Source organism: Carcharhinus amblyrhynchos, chromosome 28, assembly GCF_965287045.1.
Source record: "Carcharhinus amblyrhynchos chromosome 28, sCarAmb.v2.hapA, whole genome shotgun sequence".
NCBI lineage: Eukaryota > Metazoa > Chordata > Chondrichthyes > Carcharhiniformes > Carcharhinidae > Carcharhinus > Carcharhinus amblyrhynchos.
Window position 1 is genome coordinate 16,536,884 of NC_137351.1, and position 23,663 is coordinate 16,560,546.

At 46.4% G+C, this 23,663-nt stretch overlaps 1 protein-coding gene across 1 annotated transcript in view; it reads right to left on the reverse strand.

Annotated features, from left to right (window-relative positions):
- hdc (histidine decarboxylase) overlaps positions 1-14,483 on the reverse strand; it is a 36,520-nt gene extending 22,037 nt beyond the window's left edge. The window contains 3 exon segments of the mRNA XM_080213962.1: positions 358-471; positions 7,526-7,698; positions 14,408-14,483. Of these exon segments, the coding sequence (XP_080070088.1) occupies positions 358-471; positions 7,526-7,698; positions 14,408-14,435 (315 nt within the window). The 5' untranslated portion in view covers positions 14,436-14,483.
- Positions 14,484-23,663: the final 9,180 nt, after the last annotated feature.

A 23,663-nucleotide genomic window follows, 5' to 3' on the forward strand; every position in this document is an offset into this window, starting at 1 on the left:
GGAATAAACTGGATAACTCCTTCAAAGAGCAGTACAGGAGGATGAGTCAAATGGCCCCATTTGTGTGCATGATTCCATGATCCCAGAGTTCAGGATTTTCAAAGATCCTGTAAATAATATCCCTTAGCTTTGGCATCGCGAGAAAGAAGAGAGAAGCTCTGATTTCAGAGAACAAAAAGAACAAATCCGTGAGAATAGAACTTTTCAAGAAAATTATCAACCAACTATCAATCTTTCAGTAACAAGACTAAACCACTGCTTGAGGGCGAGAGTTGAAACATATCGGATCATTTACAGATTCTCAATGTCATTCTCCCAGGTTCACTATTATTGAAAGATCTATCACTCATTTCTTACCCAAGTGAATCCCAAACAGTTAATAGCATCTGCTAACATGTCCCCAAGGAGAGATGGCCAGGAAGTGAGAGCAGGATAGTAGGCGTGCATGTGAGGACTTTGCCAATGGACAATCTGTAGGAACACAGAAAATCACACCTCAAACATGTAAATCTGCCCAGACTCGGTGCTCCCACACAGAAAGGCAAGTGTCATTCTGCAATTCACACAGTTAACAGACAATGATCCGGTTCAGGGGTCAACAATAAATACACGACAAAAGCTGAAGCTCAGTTTGTTTCTGTCTACATGGTATTTAGAGAGACAGACAAAAACATACCTTAAGAAAAGATCCATTTTCTCAGGGAAAGGATTTGAAAATAGAGTTTCATTTTAATGTTGGGGTATTTTAAACAAATGTTTATTCATTCACAACTCTTCCAGGAGCGACTGGATCTTCCGCATTCTTAACAATCACCAAAACATTATTTGATTTGTGTGGTCATCGACTTCAAGAAGTGTAGTGGAGTTCATGCCCCTGTCTACATCAATGGGGGTGAAGTGGAAATGGTTGAGACATTCATGTTTCTAGGTGTCCAGATCATCAACAACCTATCATCCACACCAACGCTGTAGTTAAGGAAGTCCACCAACGCCTCTACTTTCTCAGGAGACTTTCACACTGCTATGACCCTCACCGACTTTTACAGATTCACCATAGAAAGCATTCTTTCTGGTTGTATCACAGCTTGGTATGGCTCCTACTCTGCCCAAGACTGCAAGAAACTACAAAAGATGACAAACGTAGCCCAATTCATCATGCAAACCAGCTTCCCGTCCATTGACTTCCCACTGCCTCGGCAAAGTAGCCAGCATAATCAAGGACCCCATGCACCTTGGATATTCTCTCTTCCACCTTCTTCCGTTGCGAAAAAGATACAGAAGTCTAAGGTCACGTACCAATCGACTCAAGAACAGCTCCTTCCCTGCTGCTATCAAACTTCTGAATGGACTTACCTTGCACTAAGTTTGATCTTTCTCTACATCCTAGCTATGACTGTAACACTACATTCTGCACTCTCTCCTTTCCTTCTCTATGAATGGTATGTTTTGTTCGTACAGCGCACAAGAAACAATACTATTCACTGTATACTAATATATGTGATAATAATAAATCAATGAATGTATTTCCGGTTCACACAGACAAGTTTAAACAGCAGAAACAAACTTAAAAGAATGAGGCTGCCACATATGTTTATTGTCTACACTCGACACTTCTTCCCACCGGGTGGTTCAGTAGATGTTTTGAATGAAGGTGTGTAATTGTCAGAATCGCAAGAAAGAGTCCAGTCCAAAGAGTTAAAGTCTGCTCTGAAATTTTGTTTTAATGTTGTGAACAATTGAAATATCAGCTTTGTTAATGTCTGTTGTATCGATTCTGATTACAAGTGCCCTCATTAAGATCAACCTTCTTTAAAAGGAGGATTTATTGAAATGGGAAGAAATTAGCGTTTGACACAATTAAACCAGTCAAGCTAACAATCTTTGCTATTGAGCTAGAACAATGGTGAGATTTTTGTAAATTAGAACTTTCCACAATACAGACTGAACAGACCAGAGAGACCACTTGACCCTGAAGCGGGTTCCTGGAGCTGATTATAGTCTGCAATCTTATTCCAGATTTCTGTAACTCAGAAACATGCAGTGTAGAAGAGGCCCTTCAGCCCATCGAGTCCACAACGACACATTAGAAACATCTGAACTTCCACCTAATATCATCTGGCAGCACTGGGCCCATAGCCCTGAATGTTATGATGTGCCAAGTGTTTATCCAGATACTTTTTAAAGGATGTGCTCCAACCTGCTTCCACCACCCTCCAAGGCAGCACATTCCAGACTGTCACTACCCTCTGGGTAAAAAAGCTTTTCCTCACATTCACCTCACTGTTAACCATCCGGCCTATCTTTGTGTCATCCACAAACTCTATAATCCTATCTCCCACATAGTCACCAATGTCATTTATATAAACGATAAGGGACCCAATACAAATACCTGTGGTGTGCCACTGGACACCGGTTTCCAGTCACTAAAACAGCCTTCTGTGATCATACTCTGCCTCCTACAACTGAGCCAATTTTGAATCCACTTTATCACATTACCCCATATCCCATGTGAATTTACCTTCTTTACAAGTCTCCCATTTTGGACCTTGTCAAAGACTTTGCTGAAGTCCACATAAACTACATCGACTGCATATCCTCATCTACACACCTGGTCACTTCCTCAAAAAATTCAATCAAATTTGTTAAGCATGACCTCCCTCTGATGAAGCTATGCTGATTATCCCTGATCAAGTTTTGCCTCTCCAAGTGGAGATAGATTCTCTCCTTCAGAGGTTTCTCCAACAGTTTCTCTATCACCGACTTGAGACTCACTGGTCTGTAGTTCCCTGGTTTATCTCTACAACCCTTCTTAAAGAGCGGAACCACATTAGCTGTTCTCCAACCATCTGGCACATCTCCTGTGGCCAGAGAGGAACTGAAAATTTGGTTCAGAGTCCCTGCAATTTCCTCCCTTGCCTCCCATAGCAGCCTGAGACACAATTCATCTGGACCTGGAGATTTTCCCACTTTTAAGGCTGCCAACACCTCCAATACCTTGTCCTTCCCTATGTTAATTTCCTCAAGAACCTCAGTTTCTCTCCCTGAATTCCATCGTCCTCATTCTCTTGGGTGAAGCCAGATGTAAAGTATTCACTCAACGCTCTACCAGTGTCCTCTGGCTGCACCCACAGATTGCCCCCTTTGGTCCCTACTCTTTCCTTGGTTACCTTTATTCCAATGGTGTTCTTATAGAATATAAGAACATATTTGTGGATTTGTGGGTAAGGAGTTTTTCAAACTGCGCTAGGTTTAAAAGGAGGCCTGCTGTAGACAGCAGGCAGCGTCGGAGCGGGCAGCGGAGCGAGAGGGAAGCTGAGTGAGCTGTTAGGATCAAAGGGCTTTGGAGAAAAGGGCCAGGTACGTTTGACTCGAAAACGGTGTTTAGTATTACTAAAGGGGAATAATGGAGGGGCATGTCATGTGCTGTTTCTGTTTGATGTGGGAGGTGGTGGACCCCAGGGTCCCTCCCAGTGACCTTGTCTGCAGTAAGTGCAGGTTGCTGGAGGAGCTACAGCTCAAGGTAGATGAGCTGGCCTCTGAGCTCCAGACACTGAGGCTCATCAGGGGGAGTGAGGGTGCCATTGATAATGGGGTGCAAGAGACATCCACCCCACCCCCCCGCCCCCAGACTGGCTCACTCTAAGGGTCAGGAACAAGAGGGGGGTGGGGAGAGGAGCAAGGAGGGTGGGGAGAGGAGCAAAGAGGGTGGGGACCAGATGCCTCAGCCTCTCAATCTGCAAAACAGGTTTGAGGTTCTTGCTTCCAGTGTGGACGAGAATGAGGGCTGTGACGTAGGTGAGCAAACTGCACACAGTACAGTGATGCAGACACAGAACATTGACAAAGAGAAGGTTAAAAGGAATGTAGTGGTAATTGGGGATAGTGTGGTTAAGGGTATTGACACCGTCCTTTGTCACAATGACAAAGAACACAGAAGGGTGTGTTGTCTGCCTGGTGCTCAGGTCCAGGATGTCGTATCTGGACTGCAGAGGAACCTGGAGTGGGAGGGTGAGAATCCGGTCATTGTGGTGCATGTGGGTGCCAATGACATAGGCAAAATGCGAACTGAGGATCTGGAGAGGGAGTATGAAAAGCTGAGAATGGAATTAAAAAGCAGAACCAACAAGGTGGTTATCTCTGGATTACTGCCTGAACCACGTGCAGATGGGCGTAGGGCAGATAGGATTAAAGAGGTGAATGGGTGGCTCAGGGATTGGTGTGGGAGGAATGGGTTTGAATTTATGGGGCATTGGCACCAGTATTGGGGTAGGTGGGACCTGTTCAGGTGGGATGGTGTTGGTCTGAACCGTGCTGGGACCAGAGTCCTGGCGAATCGTGTAAATAGGACTGTAGATCGGACTTTAAAGTAATTGGGGGGGAGGGTGCGAGGGTAGGTGAAATTACAGGGTCTAAAGTAAAGGAGAGGGTACAGGTACAGGAAGAGGCCAAGGATGTCCCAATAACAAAGGAAGTAGGGGGCGTGAGTAAGGTTGGTAGCGTTCCTGCAAATAGGGTCCAGGTGAAGGCTGGGATGAAGACACTTTATCTGAATGCACGAAGCATTCGGAATAAAGTGAACAAGCTGGTGGCGCAGATGAGCACAAATGGATATGATCTGGTGGCCATTACAGAGACGTGGTTGCAAGGTGACAGGGACTGGGAGCTGAATGTCCAGGGGTATCAAGTGTTTAGGAAGGAAAGACGGGAGGAAAAGGGGGCGGATAGCTCTGCTGATTAAGGATAGCATCAGGGTGGTGGTAAGGGAAGATATAGGAGCCAAAGAGCAGAATGTGGAATTGTTGTGGGTGGGGATTAGGAACAGCAAGGGGAGGAAGACACTGGTGGGTGTTGTCTATAGGCCCCCAAATAATGACCTGGAGGTGGGGTGGGCTATTAACGTGCAAATAAATGCGGCGTGCAGGAATGGAACAGCGATAATTATGGGGGATTTCAATCTACATATTGATTGGTCGACCCATGTTGGACGTGGTGGGCTTGAGGAAGAATTCTTGGAATGCTGCTGGGATAGTTTCCTTGAACAGTGTGTGTTGGAGCCGACGAGGGAGCAAGCTATCTTAGATCTGGTGTTATGTAATGAGGCAGGTAGAATTAGGGACCTTGTGGTGAAGGATCCTCTTGGGAAGAGTGATCATTGTATGGTGGAGTTTCTGATGCAGATGGAGGAGGAGAAAGTGGGTTCCCAGACCTGTGCCCTTTGTTTGAACAGAGGAGAGTACGATAGGATGAGAGAGGAATTGGCGAGTGTTGATTGGGGGAGCAGATTGGAAGGTAGGTGTGCTGAGGAACAGTGGAGGATCTTTAAGGAGATCTTTCTTGGTGCTCAGCAGAAATTTATTCCGATGGTTAAAAAGGATCGTAGGAGGAGAGATAATCAGCCGTGGATAACGAAGGACGTAAAGGAGAGTATTAAATTAGAAGCTGATGCGTTTAGAGTGGCTAAGAGTAGTGGGCAAAAAGAGGATTGGGAGAGGTTTAAATATCAACAAAGAATGATGAAGAAGTTGATTAAGAAAGGAAGGATAAACTATGAAGCTGGGCTAGCACTAAATATAAAAAAAATAGAGTTTTTATAAATATATAAAAAGGAGGCTAGCTAGGGTGAATGTTGGATCCTTAGAGGATGAGAGGGGGGATTTAGTGGTGGGGGATGAGGAAATGGCTGAGGCCTTGAATAACTTTTTTGCTTCGGTCTTCACGGAGGAGGACGTGAATAGTTTGCCAGGTGTTAACAATGGAAAGATGGTAGGAGCGGAGGGCCTGAATGACATTATTGTTACTAGAGAGGCAGTGCTCAACAGACTAGAGGGACTGATGGTGGACAAGTCCCCAGGACTGGATGGAATGCATCCAAGGGTTCTGAAAGAAATGGTGGAGGTGATAGTGGATGCCTTGATGATTATTTTCCAAACCTCGCTGGATTCCGGGGAAGTGCCGGAAGATTGGAAAACGGCTAATGTTACGCTGTTGTTTAAAAAGGGTAGTAGGCAAAAGGCAGGGAATTATAGGCCGGTTAGTTTAACGTCTGTTGTAGGTAAAATGCTTGAATCCGTAATTAAGGAGAAAATAGCGAGGCATCTTGAGGAGAATTGTTTGATAGAGCAGACGCAGCACGGTTTCGTTAAGGGGAAGTCGTGTCTGACAAATTTATTGGAATTCTATGAGGATGTGTCCAGTGCGGCGGATAGAGGGGAACCGGTGGATGTGGTGTTTCTTGATTTTCAGAAGGCGTTTGATAAGGTGCCGCACAAGAGGTTGTTACAGAAGGTTAGGAGGCATGGAGTTGGGGGTAGGGTGTTAGCGTGGATAGGAGATTGGCTGTCAAATAGGAGGCAGAGAGTGGGTGTCAATGGGTGCTATTCAGATTGGCGGTTGGTGACTAGTGGAGTGCCCCAGGGATCGGTGCTGGGGCCTTAGCTAATTACCATTTATATAGATGATCTGGAGGAGGGAACCGAGTGTAAGGTGTTGAAATTTGCTGATGACACCAAGATTGGTGGAACGGCAAATTGTGCGGAGGGTGTGGATAGTCTGCAGAGGGATCTAGATAGGCTGAGCGAATGGGCAAGGAACTGGCACATGGAATTTAATGTTGGCAAGTGTGAGGTTGTCCACTTTGGTCGGAATAATGGTAGGAAGGACTACTACTTACAGGGCGAAAAGCTGCAGCATGCTACGGTGCAGAGGGACCTGGGGGTCCTTGTGCATGAGTCGCAAAAACCCAGCCTGCAGGTACAGCAGGTGGTCAGGAAGGCAAATGGGATGCTGGCCTTCATAGCGAGGGGGATTGAATATAAAAGTAGGGAGGTCTTGCTGCAACTGAACAGGGCACTGGTGAGGCCGCAGCTGGAGTACTGTGTGCACTTTTGGTTGCCGCACTTGCACAAGGATATCTTGGCCTTGGAGGGAGTGCAGAGGAGGTTCACTAGGCTGATACCGGAGTTGAGGGGGTTGAGCTATGAGGAGAGGCTGAATAAACTAGGCTTGTACTCGTTAGAGTTTAGAAGGATGAGGGGAGATCTCATTGAGACGTACAAGATGATGAATGGGACGGATAGGGTAGAGGTGGAGAGGTTCTTCCCGCTCAGAAAGGACAGTAGGACTAGAGGGCACAGCCTCAAGATAAGGGGGGGAGCTGTTTAGAACAGAGTTGAGGAGGAACTTCTTCACTCAAAGGGTGGTGAATCTCTGGAATTCTCTGCCTGTTGAAGTGGTGGGGGCTGCCTCGCTAAATATATTTAAGACGCGGATAGATAGGTTTTTGGTAGGCAAGGGGATTAAGGGTTATGGGGAGAAGGCGGGAATGTGGAACTGAGTCACTTCAGATCAGCCATGATCTTATTGAATGGCGGGGCAGGCTCGAAGGGCTAGATGGCCTACTCCTGCTCCTATTTCTTATGTTCTTATGACAATCGTATGGACCAATGGTGAACTTTGGCTCACATTCATCAGTTTACAGCACAAGCTGGGAATAATCTCCCAGAAAGTACAGGGTGTGGGGGCCTACCCCAGGCATGATGATCCTTTCAACGTCCTCGAAGATGCTTCTCCAGCTTTCACCCTTCTGTGGTGCACTTTCTGGGAAGAGATCCCTCATGTATCCGGGTTTCACATCAGGGTAAACGCAGCGTTCTCTCAAAGTAGTCAGGTACTTGGCAATATAATCCACCAGTTCCTTCCCTGGGGGAGACAGACAGAACAGTTCACATCGATACCAAGAGGCAGAGAGGAGAAAACACAGGGAAACAGGTCAGCTACAAATAGGAAATCAAACATCAGACAGATTCTGTACAATAAGACATCCAGCTAGAGACTTGCACCTAGAGTGCATTGCAAACGTGACACACAGAGGATGCGCCACGAGTGGTTAGGATCTGGAATGTGTGTAGAATCAATTGATGCCTTCAAAATAGAAATGAATATATCAACTGAGAAAAACAATCTGCCAGGTTCACGGAATGGGACTAAAAACAGCAAAGACAATTTTTTAATTGAATTCAAATTCCACCGTCTGCCATGGTGGGATTTGAACTCAAGTCCCCAGAACATTTGCTCAATTTCTGGATTAATTAATTGTCTAGTGATAATACCACTAGGCCATCACCTCCCAATGTCATCCACCATCATCCCTTTAAATAACGTTTCCCAATCCATCATAACCAACTCACACCATTGAAATTTCCATCAAGATTCAGAACCCAAGTCTCAGGATCAACTACGTCACTCTTCGTCTTGATGAAGAATTCTATCATGTTATCGTCACTCATCCCCAACTAGATTTCCAATTATTCCTTTCTCATTACATAATACTCAGTCCAGAATGGCCTGCTCTCTCATTGGTTCCTCAATGTATTGGTCCAGAAAATCATCCTGTATACACTCCAGATATTCCTCCTCTTTGGTATTGTGACTAAATTGATTTCTCCAATCTATAAGCAGATTAAAATCACCCATAATTACAGATGTCCCATTATCGCACGTTTCTCTAATTTCCTGTTTAATGCTATTCGCAATCTGGTAATATAATCAGGGCCTAGTTTAATGGCTGATTAAATTGGATATCCTAAATTAAAGAATTGGGCATATTAAAATCAAACACAGTCAAACCTCGGGCAGGCCAGACTTGACGAAGGACAAATATACAAAAACATGTCTGGGCCTATCCCATCAATCACCCATCAAAGATGTTGCACTCTGCTGTAACCCAGCAGGAGATCATCACACCCCATTGAAATGCACCGGCCTATTGTTAGATCAGGCCAGACTTTGTCACCTGGAGTTCCTGCAGTTATTTTATATTGTAGAGATGCTGGTGTTGGACTGGGGTAAACACAGTGAGAAGTCTCACAGAAAGAAGTTTAACCTGGTGTTGTGAGACTCCTTACTGTGTTATTTTATATGGCAACAGGTTACGCGTAAGCAGCACTATGGAGATGGAGACCTCGGCCTTTTGGCTAAGATCAAGTGTAATTTTGCTATTCTGCACATGGTTGAAATCAATGATGTTACGCTGAGGCTTCATTTGAAGCAATTTTTTAAAATGGCATCTTGGCCGTTTGGTTAAGATGCAAATGAGATCAAGCACTGGAGGAGGTGCAATGCCTGCTGCTATCAGGTTGGAGCGTGTAGATCAAGCTCAAGACAGGAACATAAGAACATAAGAAATAGGAGCAGGAGTAGACCATCTAGCCCCTTGAGCCTGCCCCGCCATTCAATAAGATCATGGCTGATCTGTCGTGGCTCAGTTCCACATTCTCGCCCTCTCCCCATAACCCTTAATCCCCTCGCTTATCAAAAACCCATCAACCCGCGTCTTAAAAATATTTAGCGAGGCAGCCTCCACCACCTCAACGGGCAGAGGATTCCAGAGATTCACCACCCTTTGAGTGAAGAAGTTCCTCCTCAACTCCGTTCTAAACGCTCCCCCTTTATCTTGAGGCTGTGCCCCCTAGTCCTACTGTCCTCTGAGCGGGAAGAGTCTCTCCACCTCTATCCTATCCATCCCATTCATCATCTTATATGTCTCAATGAGATCTCCCCTCATTCTTCTAAACTCTAACGAGTACAAGCCTAGTTTATTCAGCCTCTCCTCATAGCTCAACCCCCTCAACTCCGGCATCAGCCTAGTAAACCTCCTCTGAATTCCCTCCAAGGCCAAAATATCCTTGCGCAAGTACGGCGACCAAAACTGCACACAGTACTCCAGCTGCGGCCTCACCAATGCCCTATACAGCCGCAGCAAGACCTCCCTACTTTTATATTCAATCCCCCTCGCTATGAAGGCCAGCATCCCATTAGCCTTCCTGACCACCTGCTGCACCTGCAGGCTGGATTTTTGCGACTCACGCACAAGGACCCCGAGGTCCCTCTGCACCGTCGCCTGCTGCAGTTTTTCGCCATGTAAGTAATAGTCCTTCCTAGCATTATTCCTACCAAAATGGACCACCTCGCACTTGCCAACATTAAATTCCATTTGCCAGTTCCTGGCCCATTCGCCCAGCCTATCTAGATCCTTCTGCAGACTCTCCACACCCTCCGCACAATTTGCCGTTCCACCAATCTTGGTGTCATCAGCAAATTTCGACACAATACACTCGGTTCCCTCCTCCAGATCATCTATATAAATGGTAAATAGCTGAGGCCCCAGCACCGACCCCTGGGGCACTCCACTAGTCACCAACCGCCAATCCGAATAGCACTCATTAACCCCCACTCTCTGCCTCCTATTTGACAACCAATCCTCTATCCACGCTAACACCCTACCCCCAACTCCATGCCCCCTTACCTTCTGCAATAACCTCTTGAGGTACCTTGTCAAATGCCTTCTGAAAATCAAGAAAGACCACATCCACCAGCTCCCCTCTACCCACCGCCCTAGACACATCCTCATAGAACTCCAATAAATTTGTCAGACACGACTTCCCCTTAACGAAACCGTGCTGTGTCTGCACGTTAAGGAAGCGGCCAGCCTGTCTTGTCAGCTTGGATCTGGAATGTCTCACTGGCTGAGACTTTGAATGGATATAACTAAAAAAAAGGACTGACCAAATGAGGAAGGAAAGAAGAAGCTGCCATCGAGACTCATCTTCATGACAACAGATGAGAGGGACTGAGAGAATCGGACCTGCAGTTTAACCAAACCATCTTTGCAGGTTGTACACTGATTCTAGGGTATCCTCTTGTTTTGTGTGTGTAATTTAAGGGTTAATAGTGTTAAAAGACTTATTGAACCTTTACTTATGTTTGTCCTTTGTCCATCTTGCACTGGGATAAACTTTTGTGTAAGTAAACTGGTTGAAAGTATCTGAGGTTTTACAGTACAACATTCGGCACCCCAGATGATCCTTCAATAAGAAGTAACCCCGTTGCTCTGAATTTAACCCACCAACTCCATATTCTCCAACACTCCGTCGGAGCCTGAATTAAGAGAGCAGGTTGTCCCACATGATGGCCGTAAAGAACTAATACAGATTCAACCAGTAAATTAGGCCACAAACCCAGTGTCTGTAACAAGGTGGACAAACGGTATAGTTAGAACTAGGACAGTTCAGGGAATTTGGGTAAAATCTACAGGAGGGAATTTAGTGAAAACCGGACCCCCTACCCCTATCCCTTACCCATACGCATGTGACAAACCCTAAAAGGAAATAATTATGGCCAATCATGCTGAATGGGAGGAAGTCCTCCGTTTATATTTGAACCATAAGTGGCTCAAATGGATACAGTGGGGTGACACAGAAAACCAGATCTGGGATCCAAAGGAGAGAATTGTTGGGATCATGCCCATAAAGAAGCGGGGTAAAAGGGCTCCCCCAAGCTTAGGAAGCCAATTGCTAGTTGTCTAGAACAGCTCGGTGATAGAGAAGCGGAGATTCTCTATCACGAGCGAGGCTGAGCGAGTGGGCGAGGACCTGGCAAATGGAATACAATGTTGGCAACTGTGAGGTTATCCACTTTAGTAGGAATAATAGTAGGAAGGACTACTACTTACAGGGCGAAAAGCTGCAGCATGCTACGGTGCAGAGGGACCTGGGGGTCCTTGTGCATGAGTCGCAAAAACCCAGCCTACAGGTGCAGCAAGTGGTCAGGAAAGCAAATGGGATGCTGGCCTTCATAGTGAGGGGGATTGAATATAAAAGTAGGGAAGTCTTGCTGCAACTGTACAGGGCACTGGTGAGGCCGCAGCTGGAGTACTGTGTGCAGTTTTGGTCGCCGCACTTGCGCAAGGATATTTTGGCTTTGGACGGAGTGCAGAGGGGGTTCACCAGGCTGATACTGGAGTTGAGGGGGTTGAGCTATGAAGAGAGGCTGAATAGACTGGGCTTGTACTCGTTAGAGTTTAGAAGGATGAGGGGGGATCTTATTGAGATGTATAAGATGATGAAAGAGATGCATAGGGTAGAGGTGGAGAGGTTCTTCCCGCTCAGAAAGGACAGCAGGGCTAGAGGGCACAGCCTCAAGATAAGGCGGGGGACAGTTCAGAACAGAGTTGAGGAGGAACTTCTTCACTCAAAGGGTGGTGAATCTCTGGAATTCTCTGCCCGTTGAAGTGGTGGAGGCTGCCTCGCTAAATATTTTTAAGACGCGGGTTGATAGGTTTTTGATAGGCAAGGGGATTAAGGGTTATGGGGAGAAGGTGGGAAAGTGGAACTGAGACACGACAGATCAGCCATGATCTTATTGAATGGCGGGGCAGGCTCGAGGGGCTAGATGGCCTACTCCTGCTCCTATTTCTTATGTTATGTTCTTATGAACCATACAGAACCAAGCCCAGAGGCTCATCTCCACAAGCGGTGTTATACTGCGGGCAACCCAACCATTTTGCCCAGGACTATACGGCACCACCAACTACCCCACACGATCGTCTCAGTGGTTCCCTGATTATGCCCCTCGAAAGTCCCACTAGTCACTATAATCCACACCCAGTACTCCAGGCCCCGAACCTCCACCCTTTGCTTCTGGAATTGATTCCAGCCTGTCCAGTCCCAGTTCCGATTCACCAATATCAGGAAGAAGGGCCTGTCTAAAGGGACCTCAACCAAAAGGACTCCAAGACACCAGAAAACTTTACCCCCTATGGCGCTCCTGGTATTGGGTCTCCCTGAATCATTTGACTCAGCGCTCACTACCAGAGGTGATAACGCAATGGGTACCATGCAGCCAAAACCCACCCATGTAGGCTCTTTCCACTGAGGAAGAATCAGGACATCACAATCCAGTGAGAGCCTTTTTCCTCAGATGGTGATGGCTAACATGAGGGGACATAGCTTTAAATTAAGGGGTGGTAGTAATAGGATGGATGTCAGAGGTAGGTTCTTTACTCACAGGGTAGTAAGGGCGTGGGATGCCCTGCCTGCAGCAGTTGCGGACTCACCAAATTTAAGGGCGTTCAAATGGTCAGTGGATAGGCATATGGATAACATTGGAGTAGTTTAGGTTAGAGGGTCATTAGATTGGTTCCACTGGTCGGCGCAACATTGAGGGCCGAAGGGCCTGTACTGCGCTGTAATGTTCTAAGTACACTGAATCCTCTTTTGTATGTGAGTAATTTAAGGGTCAGAGTATTTATTAGTCACTAATAAGGCTTTCATTAACACTACAATGAAGCTATTGTGAAATTCCCCTACAATGGTAACAATAATAGGGTTAATAGTATTATTACAATAAACCTATTGAATCTTTACTTGCGTTTGTCATTTGTCCATTTTACAAAATAAGAGCACTGGGTAAAACTGAAAAAGTAAACAGCTCAAAAGTGTTTGAGGTTTTACAGCTACAAGATAAGGAAGGTCAGGGTCGCTGCCAGAGCGTCGGGGCAGGGCTGAGGCAGCGCCGCCCTGCCACAGCGTCGGGGCAGGTCTGGGGCAGCGCCGCCCTGCCACAGCGTCGGGGCAGTGCTGAGGGAGCGCCGCGCTGCCAGAGGGGCAGTGCTGAGGGGGCGCCGCCCTGCCAGAGGGGCAGTGCTGAGGGGGCGCCGCCCTGCCAGAGGGGCAGTGCTGAGGGGGCGCCGCCCTGCCAGAGGGGCAGTGCTGAGGGGGCGCCGCCCTGCCAGAGGGGCAGTGCTGAGGGGGCGCCGCCCTGCCAGAGGGGCAGTGCTGAGGGGGCGCCGCCCTGCCAGAGGGGCAGTGCTGAGGGGGCGCCGCCCTGCCAGAGGGGCAGTGCTGAGGGGGCGCCGCCCTGCCAGAGGGGCAGTGCTGAGGGGGCGCCGCCCTGCCAGAGGGGCAGTGCTGAGGGGGCGCCGCCCTGCCAGAGGGGCAGTGCTGAGGGGGCGCCGCCCTGCCAGAGGGGCAGTGCTGAGGGAGCGCCGCCCTGCCAGAGGGGCAGTGCTGAGGGAGCGCCGCCCTGCCAGAGGGGCAGTGCTGAGGGAGCGCCGCCCTGCCAGAGGGGCAGTGCTGAGGGAGCGCCGCCCTGCCAGAGGGGCAGTGCCGAGGGAGCGCCGCGCTGTCAGAGGGACGGTGCCGAGGGAGCGCCGCACTGTCAGAGGGACGGTGCCGAGGGAGCGCCGCGCCGCCAGAGGGGCAGTGCCGAGGGAGCGCCGCCCTGCCAGAGGGGCAGTGCCGAGGGAGCGCCGCCCTGCCAGAGGGGCAGTGCCGAGGGAGCGCCGCCCTGCCAGAGGGGCAGTGCTGAGGGAGCGCCGCACTGTCAGAGGGGCAGTGCTGAGGGAGCGCCGCACTGTCAGAGGGGCAGTGCTGAGGGAGCGCCGCCCTGCCAGAGGGGCAGTGCTGAGGGAGCGCCGCACTGTCAGAGGGGCAGTGCTGAGGGAGCGCCGCACTGAAATATTCTGGGATGTTTGTTGGAAAAAGTGATTTTAATTCTTGTGCAAACTGCAGCATGATAGGGGTGGGCTTCAAACCACCCCGCCAGAGCTCCCCTCCCCTCCGCCACTCACCGCGCCGCCGGTATTCCTCGAGCTCCATCTCCAACCGCCGGGATTCCCGCTTCGCCGCCACCCGCGGGACATTTAAATCCTCTAGCCGGCCCCGCCCCCGCCCATTGGCACCGGCCTCGCGCGCTGGCACTGACCCCACCCACAGGCACTGACTCCGCCTTCCGTTCCCGGCTCCGCCCTCTGGCTCTGGCTCCGCCAATTGACATTCTGAGTTCGCCCACGATACTGTCTTGTATGAGCCTAGCGATGTTTGGGGAGTTTGGGGGATTCGGGAAGTTTTGAGAGGTTTTGGAAGTTTTGGGAGCTGATGCTGGGATCTGGAGCAGGAAAGCAGGTTCCAGGGTGTTCAATGCCCCTCCCTATATTGTGAGTGTCACAGCAAATTGCTGATTCCCATAGACAGGGAATATGGTCTATACAAGTTACATGGGTAAGATGCCTGTGGAGGGAGATGGACGAAATATGGGCAATTGGGGTTAAAAAAAGAGGCAGCATGAATAAGTCGGGCCAAAGGGCCTGTGTCCATGCTGTAAAATTCTATTACTCTATTATTACTATATTGTGCATAGCAAGATTGGATTTCTGGTAGAAAATAATTCTAATTTCTTGAAGGAATTGTGTTCTATCCTGAAGCAGAGTAAATGGAAATCTATTAGCAATGCAAATAAAGAACATCTTACTGCACTGTTTGGTTCCAGAATAAGGCCTTAAGGTGGAATTGTGGAAAGATGTCTCCTCTCAGACAACTAGGAATCTCTGGAATTCTTTAGCCCAGAGAGTTGCGGAGGCTCAATAATTACAAATATTTACTGCTGAGAAAGACAGAGGTTAGAACATACAACATTTTTTGTCTCATTTATTCATTTATGGGTCCTGGTCGCAACTGGCTGGCCAGTATTTATTGCCCATCCCTAGTTAACTGAGGGCACTGAGAGTCAACCATATTGCTATGGCTCTGGGGTCACATGTAGGCCAGACCAGCTAAGGACATTAGTGAACCAGATGGGCTTTTCTGACAATCGAGAATGGTTTCATGGTCATCAGTAAATTCTTAATTCCTGATTTTTAAAGTTCTTTAAAATTGAATTCAAATTCCACCATCTGCCGTGGCAGAATTCGGACCAAGAACATTAGCTCAGTTTCTGGACTAATTGTCTAATGATAATACCACTAGACCATCACCGCCCTATGTCAGCCACGATCATCCTTTTAAATAAGGTTTTCCAATCCATAATAACCAAATCACATCTCATACCATCATAGTTTCTTTATAAAGATTAAGAACTCTAGTCTCAGAATCAACTACGTCACTCTCCATCTTGATATAGAATTCATTGTGTTACAGTCACTCATCCCCAAAGGGTATCGCACAAGTAGATTTCCAATGATTCCTTTCTCATTACACGATACGCAGTCCAGAATGACCTGCTCTCTCAATGGTTCCTCAATATTTTGTCCTGAAAACAAACAAGGGCTGTATTCCCTGCAATTTAGAAATTGAAGGGTTGTTAGTTTTCAGACAGGATTGGTGGAAACATTTCCGCTGGCTCAGGAGAGTAGATTTCGAGATAGATTTTAAAATCATAGCCAAAAGTTTCAAGAGTGAAATTTGGAAATGATTCTTCACATAAAAGGGACGGATTCTTCCAACAAACAGTCAGTGATGCTCAGATCACGAGACAATTTTAAACCACAATTGATAGATTAATAAACCCTCCCAAAGTACATGGAGTTAGAACATATGGATCCTCATTGAAAATTTAACAAGAAAGGCTGAAGATTTACACACACAAATCCTACTGGATGGATCTTTTAATGTATTAGAAAAATGATGCTATAAACCAGTCTAAAATGCTTGGGATAAAGTGACTTCTGGAATTTGAAATTTTCTGGATTACAAAATGATTTTAGAATGCCTTACCACAAGTGTGTGAACCAGAAAACATCATAGATGTAAATATTTACCTGAAACATAAAATAGTAATAAAACATTAAAAGCAAGTAGTAAAAATTGCTTTATTTATCGAAATATGGTATGTTACCACTCCAAAAGCACTGTACAAGAATTATGGAGTTGGATCATATCTAAATTGATGGGACAGGTTTCAGAGGCTGAATGGCCTCCTGTGTCCCCAAGTAACAAAATGTCAGAGAATGGAGAACAAATACTCAGGAAACTTTATTTAATGAAGTGACTTTTCCCTCATTGATTCCTGTTTGTACAGTTTGACTGATGCAGAGTGTGGGAATATTTTCAGGTGTCTGAATAAGAATCAAAAATGAATCTATCAGTTTATTTGGAAATGGAAATGTATTGTGTAATGAACAATGGATGTGTTCTTTCATCAGGTGGGGCTGATAACGGTAACTCACCTCCCACTCCAGAGTCCAGGGAAAGAAAAGCAATGGAAAATTGACAGCTTCCATTCATCAGGAGTGAGTCACATTTTATCCCTTTTACCCAAGGTCCTTTTGCTACAAGAGTTGGAGTATAAACCTGTAAAAAAAACAGTATTACCCCTCCCCACTTATCCAGGTAATAATGACCATCCAGTTGCTGAGGATATTGATCAGGACTATCTAAAGATCTATGGCTTCAGTCCACCGCTGAGCACAGTTTGACCATTGACTTACCCTGAAGCAGTGTGACCCAGACACAGCTGGATGCTACACTCAGAAAAACTCCAAAGAAACTTTATCATTCTTCACATTCTCCAAGGTAGATACTCTGTAACCTTTCTCAATTAGAAAGTACAAGGAGGGAAATCTGCTGCATCTCACAGCACAGGATGTGGATACTATCCCACTCTATATTCCACAGCACAGGATGTGGATACTATCCCACTCTATATCACACAGCACAGGTCGTGGATACTATCCCACTCTATATTCCACAGCACAGGATGTGGATACTATCCCACTCTATATCACACAGCACAGGTCGTGGATACTATCCCACTCTATATTCCACAGCACAGGATGTGGATACTATCCCACTCTATGTTCCATAGCGCAGGATGAGAATACTATCCCACTCTATATTCCACAGCACAGGATGCGGATACTATCCCACTCTGTATTCCATAGCACAGGATGTGGATACTATCCCATTCTATGTTCCACAGCACAGGATGTGGATACTATCCCACTCTATATCTCACAACACAGGATGTGGATACTATCCCACTCGATATTCCACAGCACAGGATGTGGATACTATTCCACTCTATATCTCACAGCACAGGATGTGGATACTATCCCATTCTACATTCCATAGCACAGGATGTGGATACTATCCCACTCTATACCACACAACACAGGATGTGGATACTATCCTACTCTATATCACACAGCACAGGATGTGGATACTATCCCATTCTACGTTCCATAGCACAGGATTTGGAGCTATCCCATTCTATGTTCCATAGCACAGGATGTGGATACTATCCCACTCTATATCTCACAACACAGAATGTGGATACTATCCCACTCTATGTTCCATAGCACAGGATGTGGATACTATCCCATTCTATGTTCCATAGCACAGGATGTGGATACTATCCCACTCTATATCTCACAACACAGGATGTGGATACTATCCCACTCTATATTCCATAGCACAGGATGTGGGTACTATCCCACTCTATGTTCCATAGCACAGGATGTGGATACTATCCCACTCTATATCACACAGCACAGGATGTGGATACTATCCCACTCTAGGTTCCATAGCACAGGATGTGGCTACTATCCCACTCTATATCTCACAACACAGGATGTGGCTACTATCCCACTCTATATCTCACAGCACAGGATGTGGATACTATCCCATTCTATGTGGCATAGCACAGGATGTGGATACTATCCCAACCTATATCACACAGCACAGGATTTGGATACTATCGCACTCTATATCTCACAACACAGGATGTGTATACTATCCCACTCTATATCACACAGCACAAGATGTGGATACCATCCCACTCTATATTCCACAGCACAGGATGTGGATACTATCCCACTCTATACCACACAACACAGGATGTGGATACTATCCTACCCTATATCACACAGTACAGGATGTGGATACTATCCCACTCTATATCACACAGCACAGGATGTGGATACTATCCCACTCTATGTTCCATAGCACAGGATGTGGATACTAACGCACTCTATATTCCACAGCACAGGATGTGGATACTATCCCACTCTATATCACACAGCACAGGATGTGGATACTATTCCACTCTATATCTCACAGCACAGGATGTGGATACTATCCCATTCTATGTTCCATAGCACAGGATGTGGATACTATCCCATTCTATGTTCCATAGCACAGCATGTGGATACTATCCCACTCTATACCACACAACACAGGATGTGGATACTATCCTACCCTATATCACACAGTACAGGATGTGGATACTATCCCACTCTATATCACACAGCACAGGATGTGGATATTATCCCACTCTATATCTCACAGCACAGGATGGGGATACTATCCCACTCTATATCTCACAACACAGGATGTGGATACTATCCCACTCTATATCACACAGCACAGGATGTGGATACTATCCCACTCTATATCACACAGCACAGGATGTGGATACTATCCCACTCTATATCACACAGCACAGGATGTGGATCTATCCCACTCTATATCACACAGCACAGGATGTGGATACTATCCCATTCTATGTTCCATAGCACAGGATGTGGATACTATCCCACTCTATGTTCCATAGCACAGGATGTGGATATTATCCCACTCTATATCACACAGCACAGGATGTGGTTACTATCCCACTCTATGTTCCATAGCACAGGATGTGGATAGTAACGCACTCTATATTCCACAGCACAGGATGTGGATACTATCCCACTCTATATCACACAGCACAGGATGTGGATACTATTCCACTCTATATCTCACAGCACAGGATGTGGGTACTATCCCATTCTATGTTCCATAGCACAGGATGTGGATACTATTCCACTCTATACCACACAACACAGGATGTGGATACTATCCTACTCTATATCACACAGTACAGGATGTGGATACTATCCCACTCTATATCACACAGCACAGGATGAGGATACTATCCCATTCTATGTTCCATAGCACAGGAAGTGGATACTATCCCACTCTATATTCCACAGCACAGGATGTGGATACTACCCAATCTATATCACACAGCACAGGATTTGGATACTATCCCACTCTATATTCCATAGCATAGGATGTGGATACTATCCCATTCTATATCACACAGCACAGGATGTGGATACTATCCCACTCTATATCTCACAGCACAGGATGTGGATACTATCCCATTCTATATCACACAGCACAGGATGTGGATACTATCCCACTCTATATCTCACAGCACAGGATGTGGATACTATCCCACTCTATATCTCACAGCAGAGGATGTGGATACTATCCCAGTGTACGTTCCATAGCACAGGATGTGGATACTATCCCACTCTATGTTCCACAGCACAGGATGTGGATACTATCCCACTCTATATCACACAGCACAGGATGTGGATACTATCCCGCTCTATATCACACAGCACAGGATGTGGATACTATCCCACTCTATATTCCACAGCACAGGATGTGGATACTATCCCACTCTATATCACACAGCACAGGATGTGGATACTATCCCACTCTATATCTCACAGCACAGGATGTGGATACTATCCCACTCTATATCACACAGCACAGGATGTGGATACTATCCCACTCTATATCTCACAGCACAGGATGTGGATACTATCCCACTCTATATCTCACAGTACAGGATGTGGATACTATCCCACTCTATATTCCACAGCACAGGATGTGGATACTATCCCACTCTATATCACACAGCACAGGATGTGGATACTATCCCACTCTATATCTCACAGCACAGGATGTGGATACTATCCCACTCTATATCACACAGCACAGGATGTGGATACTATCCCACTCTATATCTCACAGCACAGGATGTGGATACTATCCCACTCTATATCTCACAGCACAGGATGTGGATACTATCCCACTCTATATTCCACAGCACAGGATGTGGATACTATCCCGCTCTATATTCCACAGCACAGGATGTGGATACTATCCCGCTCTATATCACACAGCACAGGATGTGGATACTATCCCACTCTATATTCCACAGCACAAGATGTGGATACTATCCCGCTCTATATCACACAGCACAGGATGTGGATACTATCCCACTCTATATCACACAGCACAGGATGTGGATACTATCCCATTCTATATTCCACAGCACAGGATGTGGATACTATCCCACTCTATATTCCAGAGCACAGGATGTGGATACTATCCCACTCTACGTTCCAGAGCACAGGATGTGAATGCTATCCCACTCTATATTCCACAGCACAGTATGTGGATACTATCCCACTCTATATCACACAGCACAGGATGTGGATACTATCCCACTCTATATCACACAGCACAGGATGTGGATACTATCCCACTCTATATCACACAGCACAGGGTGTGGATACTATCCCACTCTATATCACACAGCACAGGGTGTGGATACTATCCCACCCTATATCTCAGAACATCTACCTCCTCCAGCCTATCAGCTTGTATCACACTATCATCCTCAAAAACATAGCCCCTCTCCTAGATGAACACTGAAGAAAAGTATTCATTCATCGCCTCTCCTTCTCTTCTGGCTCCATGCACAAGTTCCCATTACTATCCTTGACCGGCCCTAACCTCACCCTGATCATTCTTTTATTTCTCACATAAGCGTAAAAAGCCTTGGGGTTTTCCTTGCTCCGACCCGCCAAGGACTTCTCATGCCCCCTCTTAGCTCTTCTAATCCCTTTTGTTAGCTTAGTTCTTGCTACCTTGTAATCCTCAAGCGATCCAACTGAACCTTGTTTTCTCACTTACTTACATATGCTTCCTTTTTTCTCTTTTCAAGACATCAATCTCTTTTGTGAACCATGGTTCCCTCACTTGGCCATTTCCTCCCTGCCTGACAGGTGAACCGTGGTTCCCTCACTCGGCCATTTCCTCCCTGCCTGACAGGGACATACCTATCAAGGACCCACAGTATTTGTTCCTTGAACAAGCTCCAGTTTTCATTTGTGCCCATACCTGACAGTTTCTGTTCCCATTATATGCTCCCTAATTCTTGCCTAATCGCATCTTAATTACCCCTGCCCCAATTATAAACCTTGCCCTGCCGTGTGACCCTATCCCTCGCCATTGCAATAATGAAGGACACCGAATTGTGGTTACTATCTCCAAAGTGCTCTCCCACAAACAAATCTAACAATTGGCCCAGTTCATTACCTAGTACCAAGTCCAGTGTGGCACCACCTCTTGTCGGCCTATCCACGTATTGTGTCAGGAAACCCTCCTGCACACACTGTACAAAAACTGCCCAATCCAAACTATTTGACCTGTAAAGGTTCCAATCAATATTTGGAAAGTTAAAGTCACCCATGACAACTACCCTGTGACCTCCACACCTATCCATAATCTGCTTTGCAATTTCTTCCTCCACATTTCTATTACCATTTGGGGGCCCATAGAAAACTCCTAACAACGTGACCGCTCCTTTCCTATTTCTAACCTCAGCCCATATTACCTCAGTAGGAAGATCCCCCTTGAACTGCCTTTCTGCAGCTGTTAAACTGTCCTTGATTAACAATGTTACTCCTCCACCTCTTTTACCACCTTCCCTACTCTTTACTGAAACATCTATACCTCAGAACTTCCAACAACCACTCCTGTCCCTGTTCTAACCATCTCTCCTTAATGGCCACAACATTGTAGTCCCAAGTACCCATCCACGCTCCAAGTTCACCTTATTCCAGATGCTCCTTGCATTGAAGTAGACACACTTCACCTACCTTCCTGTCTGCCGGAACACTCCTGCGGCCTTGATACCTTCCTCAGTACCTCACTACATGCAACACTGGCTTCTGGGCTACAGCTCGTTTTCCCATCCCCCTGACAAATTAGTTTAACCCCCCCCCCCACCCCGAATAGCTGTAGCAAATTTCCCTCCCAGGATATTGGTGCTCATTCTTATTCTTCCAAACCCCAGCCAACTACTCTGGCCTTTCCTCAGAAGTCAACCTCCCAATTCCTGGTATTATCCAACTTCTCTGAACTGTTTCTAATGCATTTACATCTTTCTTTAATTAAGGAGACCAATACTGTACACAATACTCTAGATGTGGTCTCTCCAATTCTCTGTATAACTGAAGCATAACCTTCCCACTTTTGAAATCAATTGCTCTCACAGTAAACAATAACATTCTATTCACTTTTCTAATTACTTGCTGCACACTTTTGTGATTTATGCACCAGAATAGACCCCACGGCAGCTCCGAGCTCTGCGTCTTTCACTGTTTAAAACATAAGCTGATCTTTTATTCTTGCTGCTAAAATGGAGAATCTCACATCTCCCCCCCACCATTATATTTGCTTCAACTATGAATGGGCTTCAATGACCTAGGATCCTGATGAGGAAACGTAGACATGGAGGAGGAGGAAAGGGGGAGAAATATGTGGAGAAAAAGAACAGTGAGTGAATGTCAGGGCGACATGGTGGCACAGTGGTTAGCACTGCTGCCTCACAGTGCCAGGGACCCGGGTTCAATTCCCAGCTTGGGTCACTGTCTGTGTGGGAATCTGCATGTTCTCCCTGTGTCTGCGTGGGTTTCCTCCAGATGCTCCAGTTTCCTCCCACAGTCCAAAGATGTGTGGGTTAAATGGATTGGCCATGATAAATTGCCCTTCAGTGTTAAGGGAGACTAGCGAGGATAAATGCATAGGGTTATGGGGACAGGGTCTGGGTGGGATTGTGGTTGGTGCAGACTTGATCGGCCGAATGGCCTCCTTCTGCACTATAGGGATTCTGTCTATGTCAAAAATATTGCTGGGGGGGGTGTTGAGGGGAAGGAGCGAAACACAGAGACATATACATAAATCTTTGAAGGAGGCAGGAAAATCTAACAGAACTATTTGAAAAGTGAACAGGATTGCAGGAGAAGGACATTTCACTCCAGGTCACTTTTCCTTTGCAAAGATCCACCTCAATCCACCATCGCCATGGCTTTAATGGAATCTTACTGTGCACAAAATGGCGTTTGTTTCTTCATGTAAAAATAATCAGGAAGTAATAGTGTGAGAAACTTTGAGAATTGCTCAGAAGCTTCTGGATACAATGAAATG